Below are 23526 nucleotides of genomic sequence, written 5' to 3' on the forward strand. Positions count from 1 at the left end.
TCTATCTCCTGGAGGCAGGACTCTGTCCTTGCCCCGAGGTCTCGCAGGGATGCACTCGTGGCCTGTTCCAACCCCCTGCGAGTTGCCTCGAGGCACTCAGCCCGCCTCAACACCCAACGCATGGAGAACTCCGCCCTGACCATGGTGAGCCGCGCCTCTTCCGCCTGCCGCCGCTCTGCATCTATACACTGGCCCAACCGCAGCCACACGGAAGACACTCCCATTCCAGGGTTCTCCTGCCCTCTGGTCGATGCCTGCCCCTCTGATGTCGATGGCCCAGAGCCATCATCACTCCCACCTAGACCCTGCTGCTGCTGCTGCTGTCCATGTGCCCTGTCCGATGATGCCTGGTCTCCACTTGTTGTGGTGTCCACCCCTGCTGGACCGCCAACTCCCGACTGTGGCAGGGATGGGATCTCCACCAAGCTGGCTGTGATGGTCGGGCCAGGTCCACAGGGGGCCCTGGTGGTATCTGGGCCGGAAGACGGCAGGGAGAACGACTGGCGCATAGTCTCCACAGAGGAGGAGAGGTCCGCCAGAGTGCGCGACACATGTAGGAACCCACCGACCAGGGCCCCTCCCAACAGTGCCACGTTGCCACGCAGCTCTTCCAGGAAGCATGAACATCATCACGAATGTCACGCGTGCGCAATGCTACACCAATCCGGACGGAGGCCATACGGTCATGGGACTCCACATCCGCAGGTAGTGGAGAGCCAGATGACGTGGGCCTCCCCCCTACCTGCGGACGGGCCTGGGACGGGGCATCCCTGCTGATGCATGGTGGTGTAGTCACAGGGTCAGGGACAGCAACATGCATAGGCCCCTCCGCGGTGACCTCTGCTGCCTCCTGACCCTGCCCCTGGACTGCACCACTTGCATCAGTGGTACTACCCCCACCAGGCCCCATGTGCGGCTCAGTAGCAGACTCCTCCTCCTCTGTGGAGACCACCAACCTGGATGTCTCTGCACCGTCTTCCGCCATTGCAAGCCCCTGTGGGGGCTTACCCGGTCCTTCCGCTACAGCCGTAGTGGCAGATGCGGCACCAGTCCCCTCGTTCCCAGATGATGGCAATTCCTGGGAGGGCGGCTGGGCCTTGCGTCACCGCCCAGTCGAGGCATCCCCGCTGCTTGGCTCCGCAGCACCGTCTCCGCCCTCGTCTTCACTCGACGCTGCATAGAGGGAGACATAGAACACAAGCATCAGGGCACTGTACAATAGTCCCCTAGACAGGAAGCTATAACACATGAGTGGCACTGTTAAACGTCACTTCCATCCTGTCCCTCCAGAACACATGGCACGGCGCATGCAAACAACATCAGCATCCATGTACAAGGACCTCCATGGACATAAATGGTGCCTTCAAACTCACAGGCATCATGGCTCATACTGATCCCATGCACACACATCACCGGAGGGTCATGCATCATGGCTCGTACACCGCAGACACAGTGGATACAACGCTGACCAGACTGCACGAGTGAATCTACACATCGTCACGGACATGTGTCATGCATCCATGGAGTTTCAAAGTCACACACATGCTTCTCAGATACACAGACATGCACACCATACATGTACATGAGAGCAGCACCCATCTCTCACCCCCCACCTATGTCCAAGAACAGGGACTGGCATGCATACATGTGTGCATTCCGCATGCAGCTCCCCATGTCTCATTGGAACACATGCAGCAACATGTGGTTCACGCATTACTGGTCTCACATGCATTTCCATGATGTCCCGGCGCACACACATCCATACATGGCCTATGTTACACATATAGGCAAGTAGCTGACTACCAGCACACTGCAACATGCCCTGTTTCACACAGCAATGCATGACCACTTACCGCTCAACTCCAGACGGGTCTTCCTCCGAAGGATCTGGGCGTGGAGAGCTGGGCTTAGGCATTCCAGGACCCTCATCTGGTTTTGCTCAGGTGGACCCGGCACCCCTCTGCATCCTCTGCCTTCACGAGGCACCGGGCCTTGTTGAGGGTCCTGGACCTGAGGTCCTCCCAGCGCTTCCGGACATGCTTGCTGTTGCGGGTTGCCACCCCCTCCGCATTGATGGCAACCATGATGTCCTCCCAGATCCTCTTCCGTCCTTCCTTGTCAGTGCGCGATGGTGTGAAGAGGGCATCATAATGCCCCAGGACATGCTCCACCAGGACACCAACTTCCTTCTCACTGAAGCTGGTAGCCCTCTGCCTCTCTGGCTGGGGGTCGCCAGTGGTCTCGGATGGTGTTTGCCCCGATATGGCGACCCCCGAGGCAGGCGTGGTTGGGCAACTGGGTCCTGGGGCTGGGCTGTGGAGTGATGGTATCCCAGTCAGGAGTCTTCTGTTCCAGGAGGGGTGGACACAGCAACTGGATCCCTGCAGATGGCTGACATGCAGGCACCAAATAGCAGGGCACGTGGCCAGCAGGCAGGCAGCAGCAGATGGCAGGTGGGAGCGTGCTCTGGGCTCTTGGGGGCAGGAAAATGGCCTTTTGGACAGGAGCGTGGTCTTCCGTGTGTTTTCGCATGGTCAGCTTGATACGGAGTGATTTGGCATGTGAAAAAATTGCACGTCAGTGTGTAATTCGAGGAAAGGCCCTTAGCGCGTAAGCGCATCTGTGACGTAGCACACACGGGCGTTTCCCTCAACACGGGTGCATAGTGGATCAGCACGTGAAAAAAAACACACGTCCGTGTGTGAATGCGTGTAATTCGAGGAAAGGGCCTGAGCGCGTAAGTGACGCGGCACGCGTGGGCGTTTCCCTCAGCACGGGTTGGAGGGGAGCGGGGCCAGCAGTTCGCTGTACGTGCCTTTCGTGGAGACCGACGTGTGTGCTGCTACTTCGTGTTGTTTCACGCGTCATCACAACTTCACAGCGGATCAAGGACGTATCTCTTCTTTTGGCGGGGGTATTGGCTACGCGTGTTTTTCATCATCGCGCTAGTCTGACGGTGAGTCGCGCATGCTATTTTTCCCACTGCAGGTGCCCCTGTATATTGTGTACCCGTTTTTGAGGTCATAGTAGCCTGCGTGGCCCACGCATACACTTTTTTTCGTGTTCCTCGGTGCCACTGCGTACTGCGGGTGGTTAATTCCACGCACGTAGGCTGCAGGGGTTGCGTGCATGGTTTTACTGCAGTTTTGGGGTGCCTGAGTGTTGTGTGACCCGTCACTTCATCACCGGGGTCACATACAGCCTTGCAGGTGCAGGGGTGCTGTTAACATCTTGCATCCCACCTCCTTCACCCCAATTTCCCAGGACAATTGTGGTGTATACCTCCCATTGGCACTCCTCCATCTGTGCCAGCACTACTCCATCTGTGCCATGGTTGGGAGGCCACCAAAGGTGAGGGGCGCCTCAGCTGGGCGTACTCCTCATGGTGGGCGTGGTCAGGGATGTGGCCGGGGTGACCAGGGAGTAGGGGGACTCCAGGGTGTCCAGGGTGGCCGCAGAGGGGGAAGAGGCAGGGGTGCGCCACTTGGGCATGATGTTGTGCCATGTGTCCGTGCAGTCATGCCACCACCCCCTGTGGTTCCGGTAGATGCAGTTCTTGCATCTCGCACTGGCGCCCGTGTGACCCGGCAGTCTGTTTCATCGACTGCCACGGGCCCAAGGGTAGTGGTAGCTGCAGGTGCAGCTGTGGACACCACCACCCAGGCTCAGGGTCTGCCAGCGCAGGCTACGTTGGCACTTGAAGAGTCACTGGAAGATTTCTAGCAGGTCAGGAGGAACACCGTAGGTGCATGCAGGGCTGCCCTGACCGAGACACGTGTCCCTGGGGCAGAAGTGTCATCTGTTGCCCCGACCAGCCGGGTGTTGGCAAGTGCAGGGGCAGATGCAGCCAACAACACCCCGGTTGTGAGTCTACCAACCAGGACAGTCGCGGTCAATGACCCTGGCACAGCGGATATTGCTGTGCAGGGTCCATTCCAGGGCACCCAGCAGCCACTGACGGAAGTCAGGCCTTCGGCCGTCTTTCAACCTGCCACTCCCTTCGTTCAATCCACCGGTCCCACTGGCCATACTGATCAGGGCGGCATTCACCAGCCATGGTCCGCGCCACCATACAAGAGGAGGAAGGTTGCATCTGCAGCACAGGCTGGGACCCCAGACACAGCCACGGCCTCCTGCACATCAAGGAAAAATTCTTTCTGCAAACAGGAACTGGACTCCCTTGTGGACTACATGCAGGCCCACAGACGCGACATGCTAGTGGGGCCGAATTGTCAAAGTACGGCTGCCCATCGGAAAACCCACTGGAAGCATGTCGCGGATAATGTGAGTGCATTCGGCCATGAGGTGCGCACAGCTGCCAAGTGCAAGAAGCAGTGGAATTACCTCAAACGCAGAGCTAAGGCCAAGCGTGCCTCTAATTACAGCATGACTCTGGTGACTGGCGGTGGGCCAACACCTGAGGAGGATCAGTTCATACCACAAGAATTGGTCAAAGGAGTGGGAGAGATGCAGGACTTTGATGCCCAGTCCAGTGAGTGTTGTTGCGTGTATGTCTAGCCCATGTGTGTTTTGCCTGTGTGATGTGTTGTGCTTGACTGCCACTACATGCTATGTGCACATGGTTTTCATGTGCTAGCCATGTAATGCTTCACTGATGCGTGCTTCCTGTGCAGGATGGTGGACATGTAGAGCAGATGGGGACTGCCTCATCACCACACTTGCACCCTAACCACATGTTAGCCTCTCCAGTCCATGTTCCTGCTCTCTGGCCCTTCTGCATGTAGCCAGGGGTGTGTTTCCTCTCAGCACTGGGACTATGTCATTGCATGACTGATGTGCATGTGTCCTCTGCCTGCATGTGGGTACTCAACGTAGGCATGCCCCCTTGCCCCTCCACCCACCCTGCACCTCAATTACACCATTGCACTTTTGTGCATCATTTTGGCGTACTGCAATGGCCTATTCAAGCCTCCTGTGTACATGCTAACTTCCACCAGCCAACCTGCCTGACACATGCAGTGGGGTACATCCTCTGCCTTTCATGCAGGGTGTATCACTTGGACTGTGTAGATGGCAGATGCTCCGCAGGGACTTGAGTGCCCATTCATGCTCCATGTGCATTCCATGCATGCCCCTATGTGTCCTTGCCTGGATGATCATTGTAGTACGTGTCTTGTATGAGCAACATTTCATGGGATTTCTACAGCCATCCCATGCCCACTCTGGCCCTGTCCTGTATCACACACATGTTTAGGGTGTCACAGTCTGTGTGGGGCACAGTCCTATCCCAGTTTCAGGCCCACTGACTCTGTCCAACTGGTGTAGTGGCTTTTGCACACTTGGGTGTACTACTGAGGGTTCGTCATGTGTCCTGCTTACTGTCCCATCATCTGCTGTGTTGTCAGTTGACTCAGATGATGCCATTGATGCTAGTCAACACTGTCTGCCAATACACAGGTCTCTGTTCAGCCTCTTGCTACCAAGCAAGGCATCCCTGCATTTTCACTGAGGGGGGGGGGGTTTGCTTGTAGCCATGCAACCCATTGCATGCACATTGCACGTGATGCCTGAACTAGCCCTTCCACTGGCTTCACGATTTGTGATACACATCATGAAGTACTTGTTCATGTAGATAGTGAGTAACGTACACATGTTCTGCACTGCATCAACCCTCTTCTGAGCCGTGTAGCACCGTTCTACATGTCTACTCACTGATGCAATGTCAAATTGACCAGGCATGCATGGCAGGTTCTGTTTTGTGTGTGACATGTCTGCTTCATGGGTTGACTGTCTGTGTGATGTCTATGTGTATGTGTGTCATGTGCTTCTGACATGTGTACTAATATTTTTTTCTCTCCACTTTTCAGGTGATGACGCAATGGAGCCAGAGGATGGTGTTGTCATGCCAGGCACAGGGTTGTCATCACAACCACAACCCGGCACAAGTGGGGGTCGTGGGGTGGTAGACCACGAGAACCCATGTGTGCTCCAGTCTATCTTGTCTTTGGCTGGCTATGATGCCAGCCCAGATGACCACTCTGACAGCCATGTTTAGTTGGATGTGCATCAGGTCCATATGTCAGGGTAGAGTGATTCTGATGTGGACACTTCTCTGTCCGCGACACCTGCACTGAGGGGCCGGACAGTGGTGGGACCTCCGCCTGTGGTGGATCGAGATGCAGGGTCACCCTCCACACCAGTCGCTGATGTGCCTGGGGCATCACGTAGATGGGAGCATGTAGTCGTGCAGCCGCGGGCAGTGCCAACCCAACGAGGACGCACAGTCCTTTGGTCCTGCAGGTGACAAGCCCAGCAACGCAGTGGCCGCGCACCACCGAGATATACTGAGTGGGAGCAAGACATAACTGCCAATTCAGAACATCAGGGGGAAGCACTTGATAACATTGCTGTGAGCATGGAACGTGTGGCCCAATTCGTGCTCCCCCCTGCTAGGCAGGTGCTTCTCCAGCGGCAGGCGGCGCAGTCCACGGCCCGCTCGCTCAGGCTGGGCATGGCGGCCTCTGACAGGGCACGCCAGGCTGAAATGTTGTCTCTGCATCAAGCAATTACTGCTCATGCAGAGGCACACATGGCAGCCCTGAGGGCTGAGTCTCAGTCCCTCAGATCCACACTGGATGCCCTCTTGACATCCCAGAGGGTGCGGTCAGAGGAGAGGTTTGAGCAGCTTGAGCGTAGCATCTCGGCTGAGCTACATGCTTGCCGGGAGGTGCATCGGTTGTCCAGCCAGACCACGCAGGAAGAACTCTGTATTACATGTGTTACCTTGCAAGAGGAAGCACGTGTATCACGGGAGGTTCTGCATGTAGACCTGCGTGTCATTGCCGCACAGAACCAAGCTCACCCGTCCGGCAGACTTGCTGTCGACGAGGGGCAAGCTGCGCCTAGGCGTGGTAAGGCTCCTGTGCCACGTCACCTTTACAGGATGAGGCAGACTCGGACGACAGATTATCTTCCACACAGGTCGTGGTGTGCAGGCGTTGAGCCCATGGAGGTTTTTTTTTGTCTCAACATCATTGTATGTGGGTGTTGAGGTGCACCCTGTACCTCCCCCTCCTGGGTGCCTTCCCCCGCCCCCCGAGTCATATGTGGCCGTTTTTGATTTTTCCTTTTAGTTAGTTAGTTAATATTAACTATTTGATAGTTATTTTAATTAGGCTATGTAGGTTGTTCATTGTTAGTTTCATTAGTTAATATAGTTTAATAGTGTTTGTCTATTGTGCATTCATGTGACGGTGTGGTGCTTTGTGGCTTTTGAAAGCATCCACTGTCTGTTCCAGCTGGGCCCTTCAAGCTTGTCTTGTGTATGTGTTTGCAGCTTGGGGTCCTGACTCACATAGGGCACTCCTGCTTCCCTTATCCATGGGCTCGCTAGGATGAACATATTTCACAACGGCTTTGGACTTCCTTAATTACTGTGGTCTGTCTGCTGCTGTTCTACTTGTGTTAACACCCCTAGTGGGGATTGGTTGCGTTTCATCCACCCCATGTCTGTAATTAATTTGGGTGAGTATGTGATTCATTTCTCCGTTAATTGATGTGGATTGTGATGTATGTTATTTTCTTGCCTGTATATGTGCTTGATGCACTTCATGCCATAGACAGTAGCCTGCAACGTTGGTCTGTCAAAGTGACAATGATGGTGGGAGGAGTTTGGATGTAGCTCTGTAACCTGGCCCAGTGACAACCAGCAAGTAGACACACACACAGGGAACTGTCAAGCCTTATTAATTTATTTCATGCCCTTTCTGCAGCAAGATGAGCCTCCAGACTACCTTTGCCAGCATTCACAGGGATCACTAATACAGAAAACTGGGCACGTTCGGTGGTGCAGATGTATGGATGTGTGCGCAAGCAGATGCACAGGGATTGTGCTCAGACATCCGACAGAAGCAGGCGTGTTTCCAGGAGATCCTGGCAAGGTAAGCAACACAAGGGCCCACACCGCAGACTACCTTCCACCAGGCCACTTGCACATGGATGCTAAGTGGCACCAGTGCTGTGGAGCTTTGCCAGGCATTGTTGGAGAAGCACACAGTACAGCTGACATGCATTGAGGGCACAAATGACAAGTGCCTTTACTAGTTGTCAGGGGCACACGCAGGGGCCATCAAACATATCCTTGAGTACCCCCTGCTCGCTCCATTGAAGCAGAGTAATTAGGGTAGTAGCGTTCCTGGCCAGAAACTGATACAGCACACAGGGACAACCAGCGAGACTCAGACTTGTGGTGAGTGCATGTCATTTGCATGTGCAAATTGCCACGTGCACTACCTACTTAAATCTGCGGCGGCCAGAACACAACTTGTACTGAAGTTGCACCTTGCTATACGCGTGTAGCAGCTCACCCAGGGACCGTTGTATCATGTCTGATTCTTGACCAATTGGTCTTCCATTTCCCACGCGGCCACATGCGCCGGCATTACTGCACTGACAGTGCATGTAGCATCGGTGGCCCAAGCTAACGTATGGGTACATAGCAGCAGACAGGGGAGTTTGTTTGTGGAGATGTCACTTACTTTGGGGCATGGATGGGTGTGTGTGTGTGTTGTAAACACACATTCAGATTAGTAACTCATGCTCTCTTTGCAGCATTGAAGTGCTCCTGTTACCGGACCTGAGAGTGCGCAGGCAGGAGGGCAGCACTCACCCCAGAGATAGGTGTCTCTTTGGCTTTCATTTCACTGATTTGGTACAATGTGCATGATGAACTCTGATTGAGTATGTGTTTTTGTGATAAGTTGTATTTTGCCTACTTTACCATGCAAATCCACATCCACTCTCCTGCCCCTCTTTCCGGTTATCCTGAATACCAATGCCTGTCCATGCAACATATCCCTGACCCTCCTTCCCCACCGGGGTCTCAAAGGCCTGTGTTATTTTGACCTTGCAGGCACCCAGACCATGGAGGGGGAGGTTGGTTCGTGCCACTCCTGCGCCTGGACACCGGAGCTGTGACAGTACCCATCAGTTGTTGCATCATCATTGTATGTTATGTACCGTGAATGGTACCCATCCTGTTGGACCATTGTTCAACTGTGCTACCTTGGTTGTTCTATCATTTTGCTTGTACATGTGCTTTGACATTTCTTGCTACCTCAAGTGCTCTACTGGAGACTCTTGCAGGGTTTTTTGGTGCCTACAACCTTTTTCACTGTTTTGTGGGTTTGCCTACTTGGAGTTCTCTGCGATGTGGCATTTTTACCAGTCAAGGTGGCCTCTGAGGGGGCTGGACCCTATTTACACGCAAGCTGGAACATGGAGCCCAAGGGGTAGGGTGATCCTGTAGCCAGGTAGACTTGAAGGAAGAAGGCTACATACCCCAGAGGCAGTTGTTCAGAAGGTCATAGTGATGTGTAAGTGAGGGCATTTTGTTGTTGGACAGTGGGCTTGGCCTACAGTGTTTTTTGGCACTCTGTCATTGTAAGTGTGGGGTACTATGTACATGATGTGTTGTGCTGCTCAATGCCTGTTCCTGTGTTGTCTTTACTTTTCAGGTGTCAGGGGATTGGTGTGGTTTGACATGCTGGGGTGTTCACATGGCCAATGTTCACATGTGATGTGTACAGAACACTGAGGGTCACTTGATTTTACATGCATATATTGAGTGCATGTCCTTAATGACACACACAGTTGCACAATGATCCACCACACGTACATCCACCCTTGCATGGCCACAGGTGCACACAGATTGCATTTCCAGGCCCGCGGTGTCCATGCAGCACATGATCTATTGCCATTTGGGTACCCTGTACATGCGTCATTTGGTTGTAGATTTCATTAGTTGTTTTCATGTGATGCTCAAGGTGTATCTGCAAAACAATGGCTGCTCAAAGTGCTGTGTGCTGTGCAATATGTTGCAGGTGACACACACAGCACACGGGTTCGGGAGTTTGGATTTTGCCATGCCCAATGTGCATGTGAACAGGCATTCAGTGTTGTGTTCATGCTACAACTGTTGGAAAGCATTTGTGTCTGACTTCGTATGTGTGGGAGGTTGTTGGTCAGTCATTTCATCTGATTCCATGTCAGGCATCATTGTCTCATGCTAGTTTTCATTTATGACATGTCTCTTTGTATATTATTGGTCATGTGTTTGTCTTTTGCTATTGCATGCCATGTCATGGTGTAGCAGACAAGGGTGATGTGGTTTGGCAGGGTTTGGGTGACATACCAGGGATTGTGATGGACTGTTTTGCAGGGGTGTGTGATACACACCTTGCATGTGTTCCTTTTGGTCACACAGGATTGGTTATTTTTAAGTAGCTAGGGATACACACAATGTGGCACTTCTGTGGGAACATTGTCAGGGTGGTAAGGTTGTGACAGTTGACTGTCTCTTTGTCATCATCGATTGTCACCTGGTATGTGCCAGTACTGTGTGCACTCCGCAGGGGTGGGAGTGAAAAATGTGGCCACAAGCTGGGTCCAGGCTGCCTCGCCACATGCCCTGTCCCCTCCCATGGGCAGCGCCTGCGCCTGGGGATGTGGGGGCACCACCATGTTCACCGGTACCTTCCACCGTGCTGCAACATTGTGTAGGACACATGCTGCCACAAGTATCCTGCACACTACTGGGGGTGCATATAGTAGCTGCCCACCAGAGCGGTCAAGGGAGCGGCAGCGTGACTTGAGCACTCCGAATGTGCGCTCCACTATGCCCCTGGTTGCAATATGGGCATCGTTGTATCTTACCTGGGGTGGTGTGGTGGGGTTCCGGATTGGCGTCATCATGTGGTTGCTCAGAGGGTAGGCACTGTCCCCTGGGGAGGTGATAATAGTTGAGATCATTAGGGTTTGGGCATTTGTCTGTGTGTAACTTGCATGCATGTGCACAGGCATTTGTACTCACCTAGGAGCCATGTGTCGCCATGCTGCACAGCTTCCAGGGCCCGGCTCAGTGCGGTCATTCTGTATATGAAACTGTCATGGGTGGAGCCAGGGTAGTTTGCATAGACAGAGGTGATGATTCCTTTAGCATCGCATACAACCTGCACGTTGATGGAATGCCAGTGCTTGCTGTTTCGATAGATGTGCTCAGTGGCCCTAGATGGACGTAGGGCCACATGGGTGCAATCTATGGCACCAAGCACTTTGGGGAAGTGTGCCACCCTGTAAAAGCCCTGGACCACGGCCTGCCTTTCTGCGGGTGTTCTGGGCATGTATATGTGCCTTCGGACTTAGGGGCGTGCAGTGATGATTGCCAACACCTGGTGTAGGCAGCGTGACTGCGTGGCCTGTGGGACCCCCCCCACTACGGCAGTGGTCCGCTGAAATGACTCAGTGGCCAAAAAATGCAGGACATTGAACACCTTCTCCAAGGGGATCAATGCTTGGGAGCACAGGGTGGGGGAAGTAAGGTCATCTTCCCACTCCCTGACGAGGTCTAGGATGATATGAGGTAGAAACCTATACCTGCCATAGACGTGGTCGTCAGGCATCCCAAAAAGGCTGGTCCAGGGTAAAAAAATGCAGACCCTGGCTATTCTCCTCCTCCTGCGGTGTCCCACAATCAGTGCTGCGACAAATGGGGCATTCATCGTAGCTGGATATACGTGTTTTTAGTTTGCGCGCACTTTTATACTGTGCACGGGGACGCTTCCGCCTGCCTTCGGGTGGCGGACGCGTTGATGCCTATGTGCGTCTTTTGCTGTGCGCGGGTTTCCCATATTCTAATCCATGAATACGGGTTGTTCGCATGCGTGTGGGCGTTCCGTGAGTTTCGCTGCAGTACTTCTCCAGTTACGCCTTCTTTTTCACGCGTTGTTCCCCATTCCGCGTGTTACGCCCCGTGTCCCGCTCCCTTTTTGGTGTCTGCGTGGACGCTGTGTGCTTTCCCTGTGCGCGTTGCGCACAGTGTTCGGGATGTTGCAATGACGTGTGCGCCTGTGTGTACCACGCACGGGTTTGGCGCACATCCCGAGAAAAAAACAGGGACTTCCATGAATCGCATGCGTGCGCGTGCGCTTTCTTTTTCACGCTTGCACCAGTTTACGCCACTTTTTTCGGCGCATGATTGTTCCATGAATCGGCCCCTCAATGTCGTTAAAAAGGTGGCCATCTCTGGCACCCACCTTATCAGCACCTTTACTATTTAATGCATAAAAGGGTAAGCATTGACCTTTTTGTATTTTAAAAACTTGCCATTATCGCTAGCAACATTGCTGTATTGAATCCTTTTGCATCTTCAAAATGAGTGAGGAAAGTAATTTAAAATTGAAAAATTAAAGGAAATAGATTTCTGTAAATACTGCCTGCAGCATTTCAAAAATCGGCATTTGTTACTGCTACACAGGTGGCAACGTTGCAAATATGCAGATTCCTAGAATTACCACCTATGGTAACGGTTAGCAGCAGATGGGGTAATTCTGGGGAAATACATCAGTCGACCTCGTAATGAGGCCCTAGACTTTGCAGTATACTTGCTTCTTCCTCATCTGATAATGAGACTCCTCTTTTAGGCTCTCATGATCTGCTTTTGTGAATGGCAAAACGGACACTATTTTGTCTTAGGTGATGGCTAAATGCTGACAGGTTTCCTCTATCCTCATTTCCCTGGCTTTTAGGACTCATCTCAAATTTGATTTATTTGTTGCTGATGTAGTTAAATGCCTTAGTTGAATTTATGCTATTCAATTTAATGGATGTTATCTGCAAAGAGGCTTTTCATCTTTATCTGGAGACCTTTCAAGGTAATTCAGAGTTTTAAAATAGCTTCCTATAAACGCTTGCACTTGCGCTTCCATTTTCGTAGGTCACAGAACATGTTTAAGAAAATGCTACTTGTGCTTTATTCACACAAACTACGTGAACACGTTTTACCTTAATTAGGGCATTCAATGTTTCCTCACATTTACCAAAGCTTCTGAAGAAGAATATGAATGAAGGGCTTACCACTGCCTCAATACATTTAGTGCTTGCTTGCTGGAGCATTTGGTCATTTAATGCATGTGTTCAGCTGTGTTATGTCATATTATGCTATGCTGTCATTTTAAAAGGCTATTGTACTGTCCAAGTCATCATGATTTTGATTTCACAGAGCCAAAGCTTAAATGGATTAGCATATTGTGTGCCGTTACTCTTTAGCCTGGTGTATTTTAGGAATGCTGGGCACAAGTCTCTCTTCAGTGTCTCTGAAATGTCTTGTTTTCCTAGTTGCAACTTGTAGAATAAATCCCTCTTTGTATTCTCCTTACTCTTGATAATGAGTATCATATACATATTCTTCTCACTCACTGGGCCTCATTACGACCCAGGCGCTGGACCATGGTGCTACTAGCACCATGGTCCATGCCGGTCTCCGGCATGGTGGATGACGGAAATACCGCCCCCATCACAAGGTTGGCGGGGCGGTAATTCCCCATTCACCATTTGCCCTTCCCCATTCCCATTTTGCCCCATAGGGCATAATGGGGATGGGGAAGGCGCTAATTACGGCACCGTAAATTACGGTTGCCGTAATTAGCTCCAAGGTCCCTTAGCGGGTTGGATTTTAATGCCTGCAAAAAGCAAGCGTTAAAGCCTCCAACCCGCTAAGGGACCTTGTAATCAGGCGCTACTGGTTTAACGGCGGCGACGCTCTTTACGGCGCTGTTAAACCATTAGCGCCAGGGTCGTAATGAGGCCCACTGTCTTCTGTTTGGCCTTTCTTATTATCAAGCCAACTGGGATGAGTGACTGAGTCCTGGAGTATGGGTTACTCTTCTTAACTTCGTTCTGACTACTGGGACAAGTCGGCTGAGTCCCAGAGTATCTGTGACTCTTTCTAACTTCTTTCACACTACTGGGACGAGTAGACTGGGTCCCAGGGTATTTGTTATCCTTATTAACTACATTCTGACTATTGGCACAAGTATGCTGCGTCCCAGAGTATTTATTACTCTTCTTAACTTCTTTCGGTTTATTGGGGCAAGTATGCTGAGTCGAAGAGTATTTGTTACCCTTCTTAACATCGGGCCAAGTACTGTGATGAGTATGAGGGCAGCACTCTCAGTTGCCATGATCCCTCCCAGGTCTCCCACCATTCTATTGCCTTGTTTCACAGGGGTAGGCATTGCCGGGCTTATTCTCAGTAGCAGGACTGCACACGACATCCAGACAACTTGCTCTCTCGTTCCGTAAGTAGTCTGCTTCTTTCAACGGCTCTGTGGCTTCCAGGCTTCAACTGTCTTGGCACATTTGTCAGAGCCACTAGTTTACCCCTCCCATGGCACACCACAACGTTTGCCTGCTTCTTCCTTGTGGGGTTTCCTTCCCCCTTGCTCATCAGCCTTGGTCTCCTTCAATGTCCTGGCCAGCTGCACCTTCTTCCTTCCTCTGAACAAAGGATTGTGTGGTCTTGCAGTCCAGCCATGACTTGACTGGTTTGAAGCTCCTGGGCTTCTTTCTTGTCGATGCTAAGAGGAGTGCGTCCTTGGTTTTTATTACAGGTTGCTGAATCATCCCCAGCAGCAAGTTGTAGTCCGTCGTCTCTGTCTGATGAATTTTTGGCACCCTCAGTTCACTCTTCTTCATCACAGTATTGAGAGTAATGATTATTACTCTTCCATCATTCCTCTTCTTCATGTATTTGTGATGGGTGTTTTTCAAGAGGAAATTTGAATTCTTTATGACAGTAACACACAGTGGTCTGAATCGGTGGTCTTGTCATGGTGTTAGTGAAAGAGGCTTTAGGGAGTTCCTCTACAGAACAGGAGTCCCTGTCCCTCAGAGGGAATTCTCTCCCTTTGTGATCCTGCTTAACGTCACTGCAAGGGGGATGATTGCATAGCAGGCTCACCTCCCGAGCCTCATAGGGAAATGCTCCCTCGTGGGGAGAAGTGACAGAATCTTGCCATTCATCACACTGTGAAAAAATACACACATGTAGAATTGGCATGAACCTTGGTTTATATCTTGAAAAATGTTGTTGACAGTCATGTTTTGAAAGACCCGCATTCATGCTTCCAAACACCAAGTTATTTCCAAAATTGGTACGATTAAAAAAAGCTGTTGTACCTTCTGCAAAGGGCACATTCGATTTGTTGGGAATTTAACAGCCTAAGCAGCTTTGGGCGCTTCTCCTTAGTCAGTGTTGGCACTGTTAAGTTGAACTCAGTGTTTGCTGCAAGTCACTGACTCTCTATCCTGGGACTGATCAGATATGAGGGTGGAGTCAGTTTGTCCTGCGCTACACATCATTTGGATGATACCTTGAAATCCTTGTACAAATATTGTGACCTCAGTATTTTATTGTTACATTTTGTGGTGAACTACCACCATTCAACTTGCACATGTTTGTTCACTTGTCTTCATTCAATCGAATTGCTTTACATACTGTGGATTATTGAATTGACTTCATTCAATATATGTCTATAAATGCATGTTTTTTGCCTGTATCCCAGGTAAATGTTTTTTGCCTGTATACCAGATTTTTTACATGCTGTAGATCATTGAATTAACTTCATTCAATATGAGCATATCTAAAAGTGCTTGTTTTTGCCTGTATTCCAGGTGATTGTTTTTAACTGTATCCCGACACATGTTTCACCGGCTGTCATGCGACATTTCTTCAGTGGATATAATTTAAATTATTTCATGCTGTGTTGTTCGCAATTTGCTTGTTTTATGCTGGTGTTGTCTTTTCCTAAAAGAACAGTTAAACCAAAAACGGGTCATTACTAATTTACTACATATTGTGTTTGTATATTAGCTGAACTGACATAGTACTTACTTGCTGAATTGATTTGTTTGCCTCAATAATGTTGCATCTCACATGCCGTGTGGCCACAGAGAGGGTCTTTACTCCTGCCTCCTTTTCCATGTCTGATTGTTATTATGGAAACTTCAATTCTTGAATAAATTGCTATTCCTGTCTACCTGTAAGTAAATATGTTACTGTATATTAGGATCAATTTCAAAACTCCTGAAGTTACATTCACTCTGTTTAGGTGAAAAAGTAAATGAAAGAAAATGCTCATTCTATTGCACATCTCTATTCGTGTTCACTAATGTTGGGTTCCCTGTGTTCCCCTTGCTATAAGCTTGTTTATATGTGGCGTGATGACGTCATGCATTTTTTACGTAATGACGTCACCCATTGGTCCTGTGTTCACCACCATGTTGGGTTGGGAAAATTGCTAGTAGATGTATCTTGCATCCTAAATCCTATCAATTAAATGATGTTTATATGTAAACAACCCATTTGGTTTCATGTTCATATAGCTTATTGAATACTTGCTAGTTTGTTCCATAATTACTGAGGCGACTTTGAATAAATGTGCGGAGGCTACATTTTATGTACAAAACTAATGATTAAAGACATGTGATGGCTAGTTATATTGTACATGTTAGTTACGTTATATGTACTGCTATGTTTAATATCTGCTGCTATGTATATCACTTGCCTACATCATTCGGGGTTATGTTTACCTGTATCTCATTGTTGATATTCACAGCATTTCTAACATATTATATATAACAGAATTTACATTCTACTGTGCATACTGAGTGATAAAGTTTGTTTACCTTTCCAACATATGCTGTTTGTCATTGAACAACCATTACTGACATTTTCACAAACAATTGTACATCTCCTAATCTATGTTTAAACCAGAAAAACCCGTGTCCATGCAACATATCCAGAAAGCCTCCCGTTTTCTTAGGAATGTCTCTATATTGCCTCCTCTTGATGGGGGCAATATTTTCTCAATTTGATAACATTTTAGTCTTGTCTTGCAAGGTCTAATAATTGCTATGATAGATCTGGTGAAGTCAAATATTTCCAACATTTGCTTATCACAAATATAGTTGTTTAATAGTTTGTGCATCTCCTTGACTAATGCCTCATATTGAGTCGATAAACGCCTACGAGTCTCTTTTACACCTTTTTTTCAGAGTCTGCAATTTTGTTACGGTATGTTCATTCTGGCGTCCAATACAGACAACATTGGTAATTGCTTTAATCTTAATAATAAAATGTTTCTCTTATTTAATTAGACGGAAACCTTCTAAAGTAAGGCTGACAACAAATCATAAAATATGTCCAAATTATTCCCTCTTGTAAGCCTTCTTTTTCTTTTAGATGACTTCAATGTTTTGTTTAGCATCCCATATTTTTGCTTTTTTTATTAGTGGAGTTATTTCTGTGAAATGTCAGCCTCAGAATCAATTCTGAACTCTATTTCCTTTAGGAAATCTTCAATACTGTTTCTATAAATATTTAATGCAAGACAGTTGCCTAATGTCATTGTTTTATCTGATAAGGCATTTATGCCATTATCGTTGGAATAAAGGATCTTTGCATAACACGTGTTTTGAACAATTCTTGCACATGTGTAGAGGGTGATTAAGCCCAATTCCATGAGAAGTGCCTGTATTGTGACTCCATTAGAAACTCCCATAATATTGCACCACATCTTCCCTTCAATTTAGTTCAACACGGACTAATACCGGATTCAAGTCTGTATATTATAGATAGTCCTAAATTATGCTTCTAAACATTTTGCTTACCAGCTAAGCTGTAGCCAGGGCATGTTTCAGTAAAATTATATATCATTGCCAATTTCTGAACTGCTTTCAGCTGTCTTCTATCCCACATAGCTTGTTCTGAGATTGTGTTTTGCAACAGATCACCTAACTAGACATGAAATCACAATCTCTAATTAGTTGTTAATATACAAGTTGTTAAAGTAGCATGTTCTTTTGCTCCTAAAATGCATAGTTTTATCATCATTTGTTTTAACTATACGCAATAAATGTTTCAGTCCCTTATGTATTCTGTCAAGTAGTACTATGTCATCATCGTCCCCCAACCAAATGATAGTGGTGTCGCCGATTTTTGGAGGATTGTTGCTTGTGCCATGCACATGTTTGAGCATGTCTGCTATGTAAAGGTTAAAAGGCAGGGGTGCAATAATGCACCCCTTCTTTAAACCATATGTTGGTTGAATGTGTGCAAATTATTTCACGAAGTATCCATGCAAGTGTGACAAAACGGTCACTATATAGCTGTTTTAGCACATCGAGTAATCTGCATGCGATTCTACAAAATCCACAACTTATTTTTACCATAGTCACCATACCTGTAATGGAACCCTGTGGGCCTCATTACGAGTTTGGCAGTTGCCATGGAGCTATAAGCTCCATGGCTGCCGCCAAACCGGGCTTCTTTACCGGGTTCCCAGAATGAGGAATTACCGGGCCATTTTGAGTATGGAGGGCCCGGTAATTCCTCCCTCTGGGAACCCGGGCCCAGACCTTCCCCATTCCCATCTGAGCCCGCATAGGGCTCAATGGGAGAGGGAGCAAACAATGGGCCGATTACGAGCGGCCCGTTGTTTGCTCCCTCTTCCCCTCGCGGGACCTGGTAACGACGCCTGGTTTGACCAGGCGTTCCTAACCGGGTCCCGTGAGGGGAGCTTGTAATCGTGCAGAATGGTGTTAGCGGGTCCACAGCCATTAGCGGGACCCATTAACCCATTCCGCACAGGCCGTAATGAGGCCCTGTGTCTTATAGTGCATGGAGAACTTCATATACAAGATACGGCAAGTCCGTTTCTGTAGCAATTGAATTTAAAACTCATAGGGCCTCATTCCGAGTACGGCGCTAACCAATGGCGCTATTAACGCCTTGGTTGACGCCGTACCCGGACCGGCAGCCCCTTGGTGGATGGCGGAATTACCGCCCCATTCCAAGGTTGGCGGGGCGGTAATTCCCCATTCACCAAGGCTCTTCCCCATTCCCAAATGAGCCCCCATAGGGCTCAATGGGAATGGGGAAGATGCAAATAACGGTGACCGTTCATTACGGTCACCGTTATTGGCTTGGAGGCCCCTTTGTGCCCTCGACTTTAACACCTGCTCAAAGCAGGCGTTAAGGGCGAGGGCGCAAAGGGAACTCGGAGTATGGCGGTAAGGGATCACCGCCACCGGTCTCGTTACCGGTGGCCGCTATCCCTTGCCGCCATACTCGGAATGAGGCCCATACTTCCAAATGCAGCCTTCATAAACCAGCTTCATCCAAATCCCATCCAAAATAAAAATTACTGCTTTAGATTTGCTGTCAATTATTATTGTGCTGAAGAAAGTACAGAGATGACACAATTTGTCTGCAATTGTTTTCCCAGCCCTCTTCTTTCCCTGCCCTAACAACCTCTGTCACATGTCCCGGTATCTTCCTAGACTGCTCTCCATGTCTCAGTTCTGTGTCCTTTCTCCTTCCCTGTCATTCTTAACCTAAAAGGTCTGAACCCCTCCTCCTCTCCCAGCCAGATACTCATTGTTAATTTTACCCTACCTACAATGTGCGCTTCCCACTCTCTATACCTTGCTCTGTACCTCCATTTTGCTAGATCATCTCACGATCAGCATCCCTTATAACTTTCTCTTGACCATCTCATTTCCTTTTTACTGTTTCAGATTTGTGCTCAACATCCTCCCTTCTCAATTGCAGATCCCCTCCCCTACGTTGCCTGGCTACTTCCCATCATGAGTTCCTAACACTCAGGTTTAGGATTCAAATCTGTGTGGTGTTTAAGGTGTAACATGCTTTAAGACAATGTGACAAATGTTGTTAGCACCAAGCTAATTTTAGTTTAATACTGTACTTGAGAGCCACATTTGGACAGGCGATTATTTTTACTCACTTGAAACTCTTGTCTCAAAGTGAACAAAAAGACGGAAATAAATCCTTAAGAGAAATTACAAACTTGTGAACTACAGCTATGCCACTCATCAAGATGACAGCCATCCAAATGAAGTGAACAGAGTTATTAGAAAATAAAATAATGCCCCCTTGATTTCTGATTCACAAATCTGATTCCTGTTTTCACCAACAAGATATGCACCATAGTGCTTTCTAAAACATGTCTTTTCAAAAGCAAATATTTTAAAAAGGAGGAGAACCTTGCTTAAAGGTATATGAATCTAGCATCACATACACTCAGTATAGTAATAAATGCACAAAGTCAGGGAATGAAATAATGGAAATAATAAATACTTTGTCATATGCTGTGCAAAACAGTGGCTGAAATTGAAATTTAAAGATGGCAGCCACTGTTTAGCAAGTTGTTTTTGCTTCTGTTTTTGGCAGAGCAGTATGGAAGGCAACACAAATAGGAGATTGGCTGGTGAGCGAAAAGGAGCCAATTGTATCATATAACTACTGTGACTCAGCCAAGCCTACACATGTCAATGAAAAGTACTGTGCTTGCCAATATTAGCTTTTGAAGTCTCACTCTCTTGCCAAAGGTGGACAATATAAATTACTGATTCGATGACCCACTTACATGGATTAGCCCCGATTGGAGAGGGGATCTTTTTCTTATATTATTTAATTTTTTGATATAGCTTGGACAAACTCCAAACAGCATCTGAACACTTTACTGACATTATATTGCAGTAGAAGCATCCTGAAGAGGTGGTGCTGTTCATAGTATACACAGTGCGGCTATATCTAAGGTATAAAAACCAGGATGTAATTTGAGTGGGTTCTGGGAAACTATAATTGGGAAAATTATAGATATTGTGCATTTGGATTTATCATATTTGTATTACATCAAAGTAAGACACAGTTTTGGCACCCAGGGATAGTGTAATTCATAGAGAAGCACACAATTTGTGAGCAAGGGTCCTTCCTCCAAAATGAGAAATGTAGCCACTCCATCACATTATGTTTTGTGTTAGTAGATTAAAATGATTGCAACAAATTTAACTAATTCTGACCTGGTGCTGTCAATTTGACTCATCTGTGTTGGTAACGAAAGGGAACCTTTAACTTAGTCTCACCTTATAGAGGAGCTACCTTAGCAAAAAAAATCATACTCAAAATAAGAAGCATTTTAAATAATGGTAATTACCATCTTTGTCTCGTGATGCTTTTTCTATGTCATTATGCAGTCGCTCCAGTTTCATATTCAATGACTGTGTCCTTCTTTCTTGGTCAATCCCATTTGTTAAATCTTCCTCCTTTTAAAAGAATTGAGATAGTTCATATGAAAAATACACAATGCACTTTCTAAAAAGTTATATCAAAAATAGTATATCAACCTTTACAAGGTTCATCTAGCGCAACAAAATTACATTATGGCCATTTTGTGTGAAGAAAATCTTGAGCATACCAGTCAGGAAGGGACCCATCATCATTTATGAGCTATTTTTACTGATACACCATTACCATGAAATCACTAATTTGTCATAGGCGTGCGTGGGTGAATTTATCAGTGCTGGTCTAGTTCCTTCTTAGGACACCGCCTCTGCCCCTTTACTCCTCTCAAGAAGGTTGTAAACTTTGTTACTCACATCATCTACAAAGACTCAAGCATAACGTTCACAAGTTGGCTATCCATGCAAAATTGCTTCCATCCGCCACCATGGGGCTGGATGCAATGTTAAGCGAAAAGAAAAAGAAGAAAGGAACAAAATAATGGAACTCCCTTGCCCAGGAATGGGCTGGCCAGGGGAGAAAAAAAAATCCAGAGGGGATTTGAAAGCAAATACAGTTACGAAAGATAGTTGGGGAGTAAGAGACAAGTAGAGAAGCAAAGAGGGACTTACCTGTTGGGGTCACTGATTCAATGTGCCCCCAGGTCCTAAATCCATTTACTGGAACCATGAGGCCCATGGATTCTTTTCCTTTGGAAATTTACTCTACTCTTTGTTTTAGCTCAATTCAAGAAGCTTCTGAAATCTTATTTACTTCACACTGCTTTTTCATGAAAATTGTTTTCTGTTTTTTTTCTTATTTTTGTCATGTGAACTTTCATACTGCATCATGCCCTTCTGTCATAGATCATAGTTATTGTACTGCTATACCTGTTTGTCCAGTGCTTTGGATAAAAGCATTATACAAGCACCATAATCAAATATAAAAATGAATGAATACAAATTATTTCATCAGATAAGGGAGGCAAAAGTTAGGCCGCTACATGACATCAGGGTGTCTTATTGGTGCTAATGACTTTTGCAGATGCTAGTTGATGGTAGCTCTCCATAGGAACCAGTTACTTCCCAGAGTTGTTCACAGGTCAGGCCTATTGTTGACGAGAATCCTTTTGAGCACTCCTCTGAATTTGCTTGCTTTTTGTTCCCCTTTGATGGCTAAGGGAAGATCCCTTTAGAGTGGCATTCCATGTACCAGTAGGGGTTCACTACCCATTGTGATTTTCCTAGCTTGAGCAATTCTGATTTTCATTGCAGAGCAGAACTCAGCCATTTTCTTGTTTGGTTGTGTGCAATATTCCCGTTCAGATGAGAGAGCTTGTAACAAATTAACCATTGTAGGTTGTGAATGCAGAAGTACTGGGGATACTTCTTGAGACAAATCATTAGCTTCACTGCTCAGTTTTTGACTAGTTTGAATGAGTTGATTTGATAACTAAGTACAGGCTGTTAATTTGAGGACCTCCAATTTGTGTTTTACAAGGAGTTACAGTGGAGAGGAGTTGGCGGTGGGGTGATTAAATATGGGCATTAATCTAATGGATCAAAGATATTGTTTCAATAAAGATGCTCTCCTTATAGGGTCTAGGGAATGGATCTAGATTGTTAAGTCAAATGAAGTTGATGCATTTGGTTATTCTTTTCTGATATATATATATATATATATACATATATATATATATATATATGACTTCTTATTTGGATGGGTTATAGGGGAGTTTACTTGTTTTTTTCAAATGACACGTTTAACTTTATTTTGGAAAAGCGTTCTTTGGTGCCTCTATCCCACCCTCTTTACAAAAGAGGTGTATGTTGTCCATGTGTAGCACACTCCTTCCAAAGAGCTAGTTTGTTTTAGTTTGTAACAAATCTGTGGATAGAGAAAAAAAAGGCAGGGAGGAAGCGAGTGCAGAGACAATCATGTTTGGCCATATCCATTTGGGGGAGAAGGAAAGACTTCCCATGATACCAAAACAAAAGAAATCACATATCCAGCATTTAAAGCAAAGTCGTATATAAACGCTGTAGAAATATGTGGAGACAATAGTGGGACGGAGGGCAAATTTCACTGCTGCAACCCCAGAAAATGTTTGTCTTGATTTTTACCATGAAAGTCTATTAGAGCCCTGCCAAAGTGATGCTGGAGAATTGCTCATCTTTCCCATGCCTCTACCAAATTATGTCCTTCTGCCCAGACCATGGAAATACTTCTAAGTTGAGGGTGTGCAGGAGAAGAGCCACTGCTGGCACCTCTTTCGAATGCTGCCACAAAGGAATTGGCTTTCCCCACCAGAAGCATTTTGGCTCCATACTTCATTTGTGCAATGGCTCCACACAAACTCTTCTAAGTACCAAAACACACCTAATCTGAACCTTTCTTCCCTCAAGGTGTCCTGTTTATCAAAGTATCCAATTAAGCAAGTATATTCTAAGATGCACCACCACCAAACTCCAAGATGCAAGACACAAGCAAAGGGACAAGAGAAAAGAGTGGAAAGGGACATCAATGCACCTTGAGCTGTTGCAAGGCGTAGGTGCCAGAGCTTCATGTTGGGATGATTTTTGGCACAGTCACTGTTGGAAGGCTATGATGAACTTGATGTCTGGGGTGAAAGGTAGTGTCTATGG

The 23526-nt window shown here is 47.3% G+C and overlaps 1 protein-coding gene across 2 annotated transcripts in view; it reads right to left on the bottom strand.

Moving 5' to 3' along the window:
- Positions 1-23526, bottom strand: part of NOSTRIN (nitric oxide synthase trafficking) — a 771458-nt gene that overhangs the window by 317692 nt on the left and 430240 nt on the right. For both annotated transcript variants that reach the window (XM_069616258.1, XM_069616257.1), the window contains exon 11: positions 20817-20925. In XM_069616258.1, the coding sequence (XP_069472359.1) occupies positions 20817-20925 (109 nt within the window). The remainder of the gene's footprint in view (positions 1-20816; positions 20926-23526) is intronic.

This window comes from Ambystoma mexicanum, chromosome 9 (genome assembly GCF_040938575.1).
Source record: "Ambystoma mexicanum isolate Mex_15411 chromosome 9, UKY_AmexF1_1, whole genome shotgun sequence".
In the NCBI taxonomy this organism is placed as follows: domain Eukaryota; kingdom Metazoa; phylum Chordata; class Amphibia; order Caudata; family Ambystomatidae; genus Ambystoma; species Ambystoma mexicanum.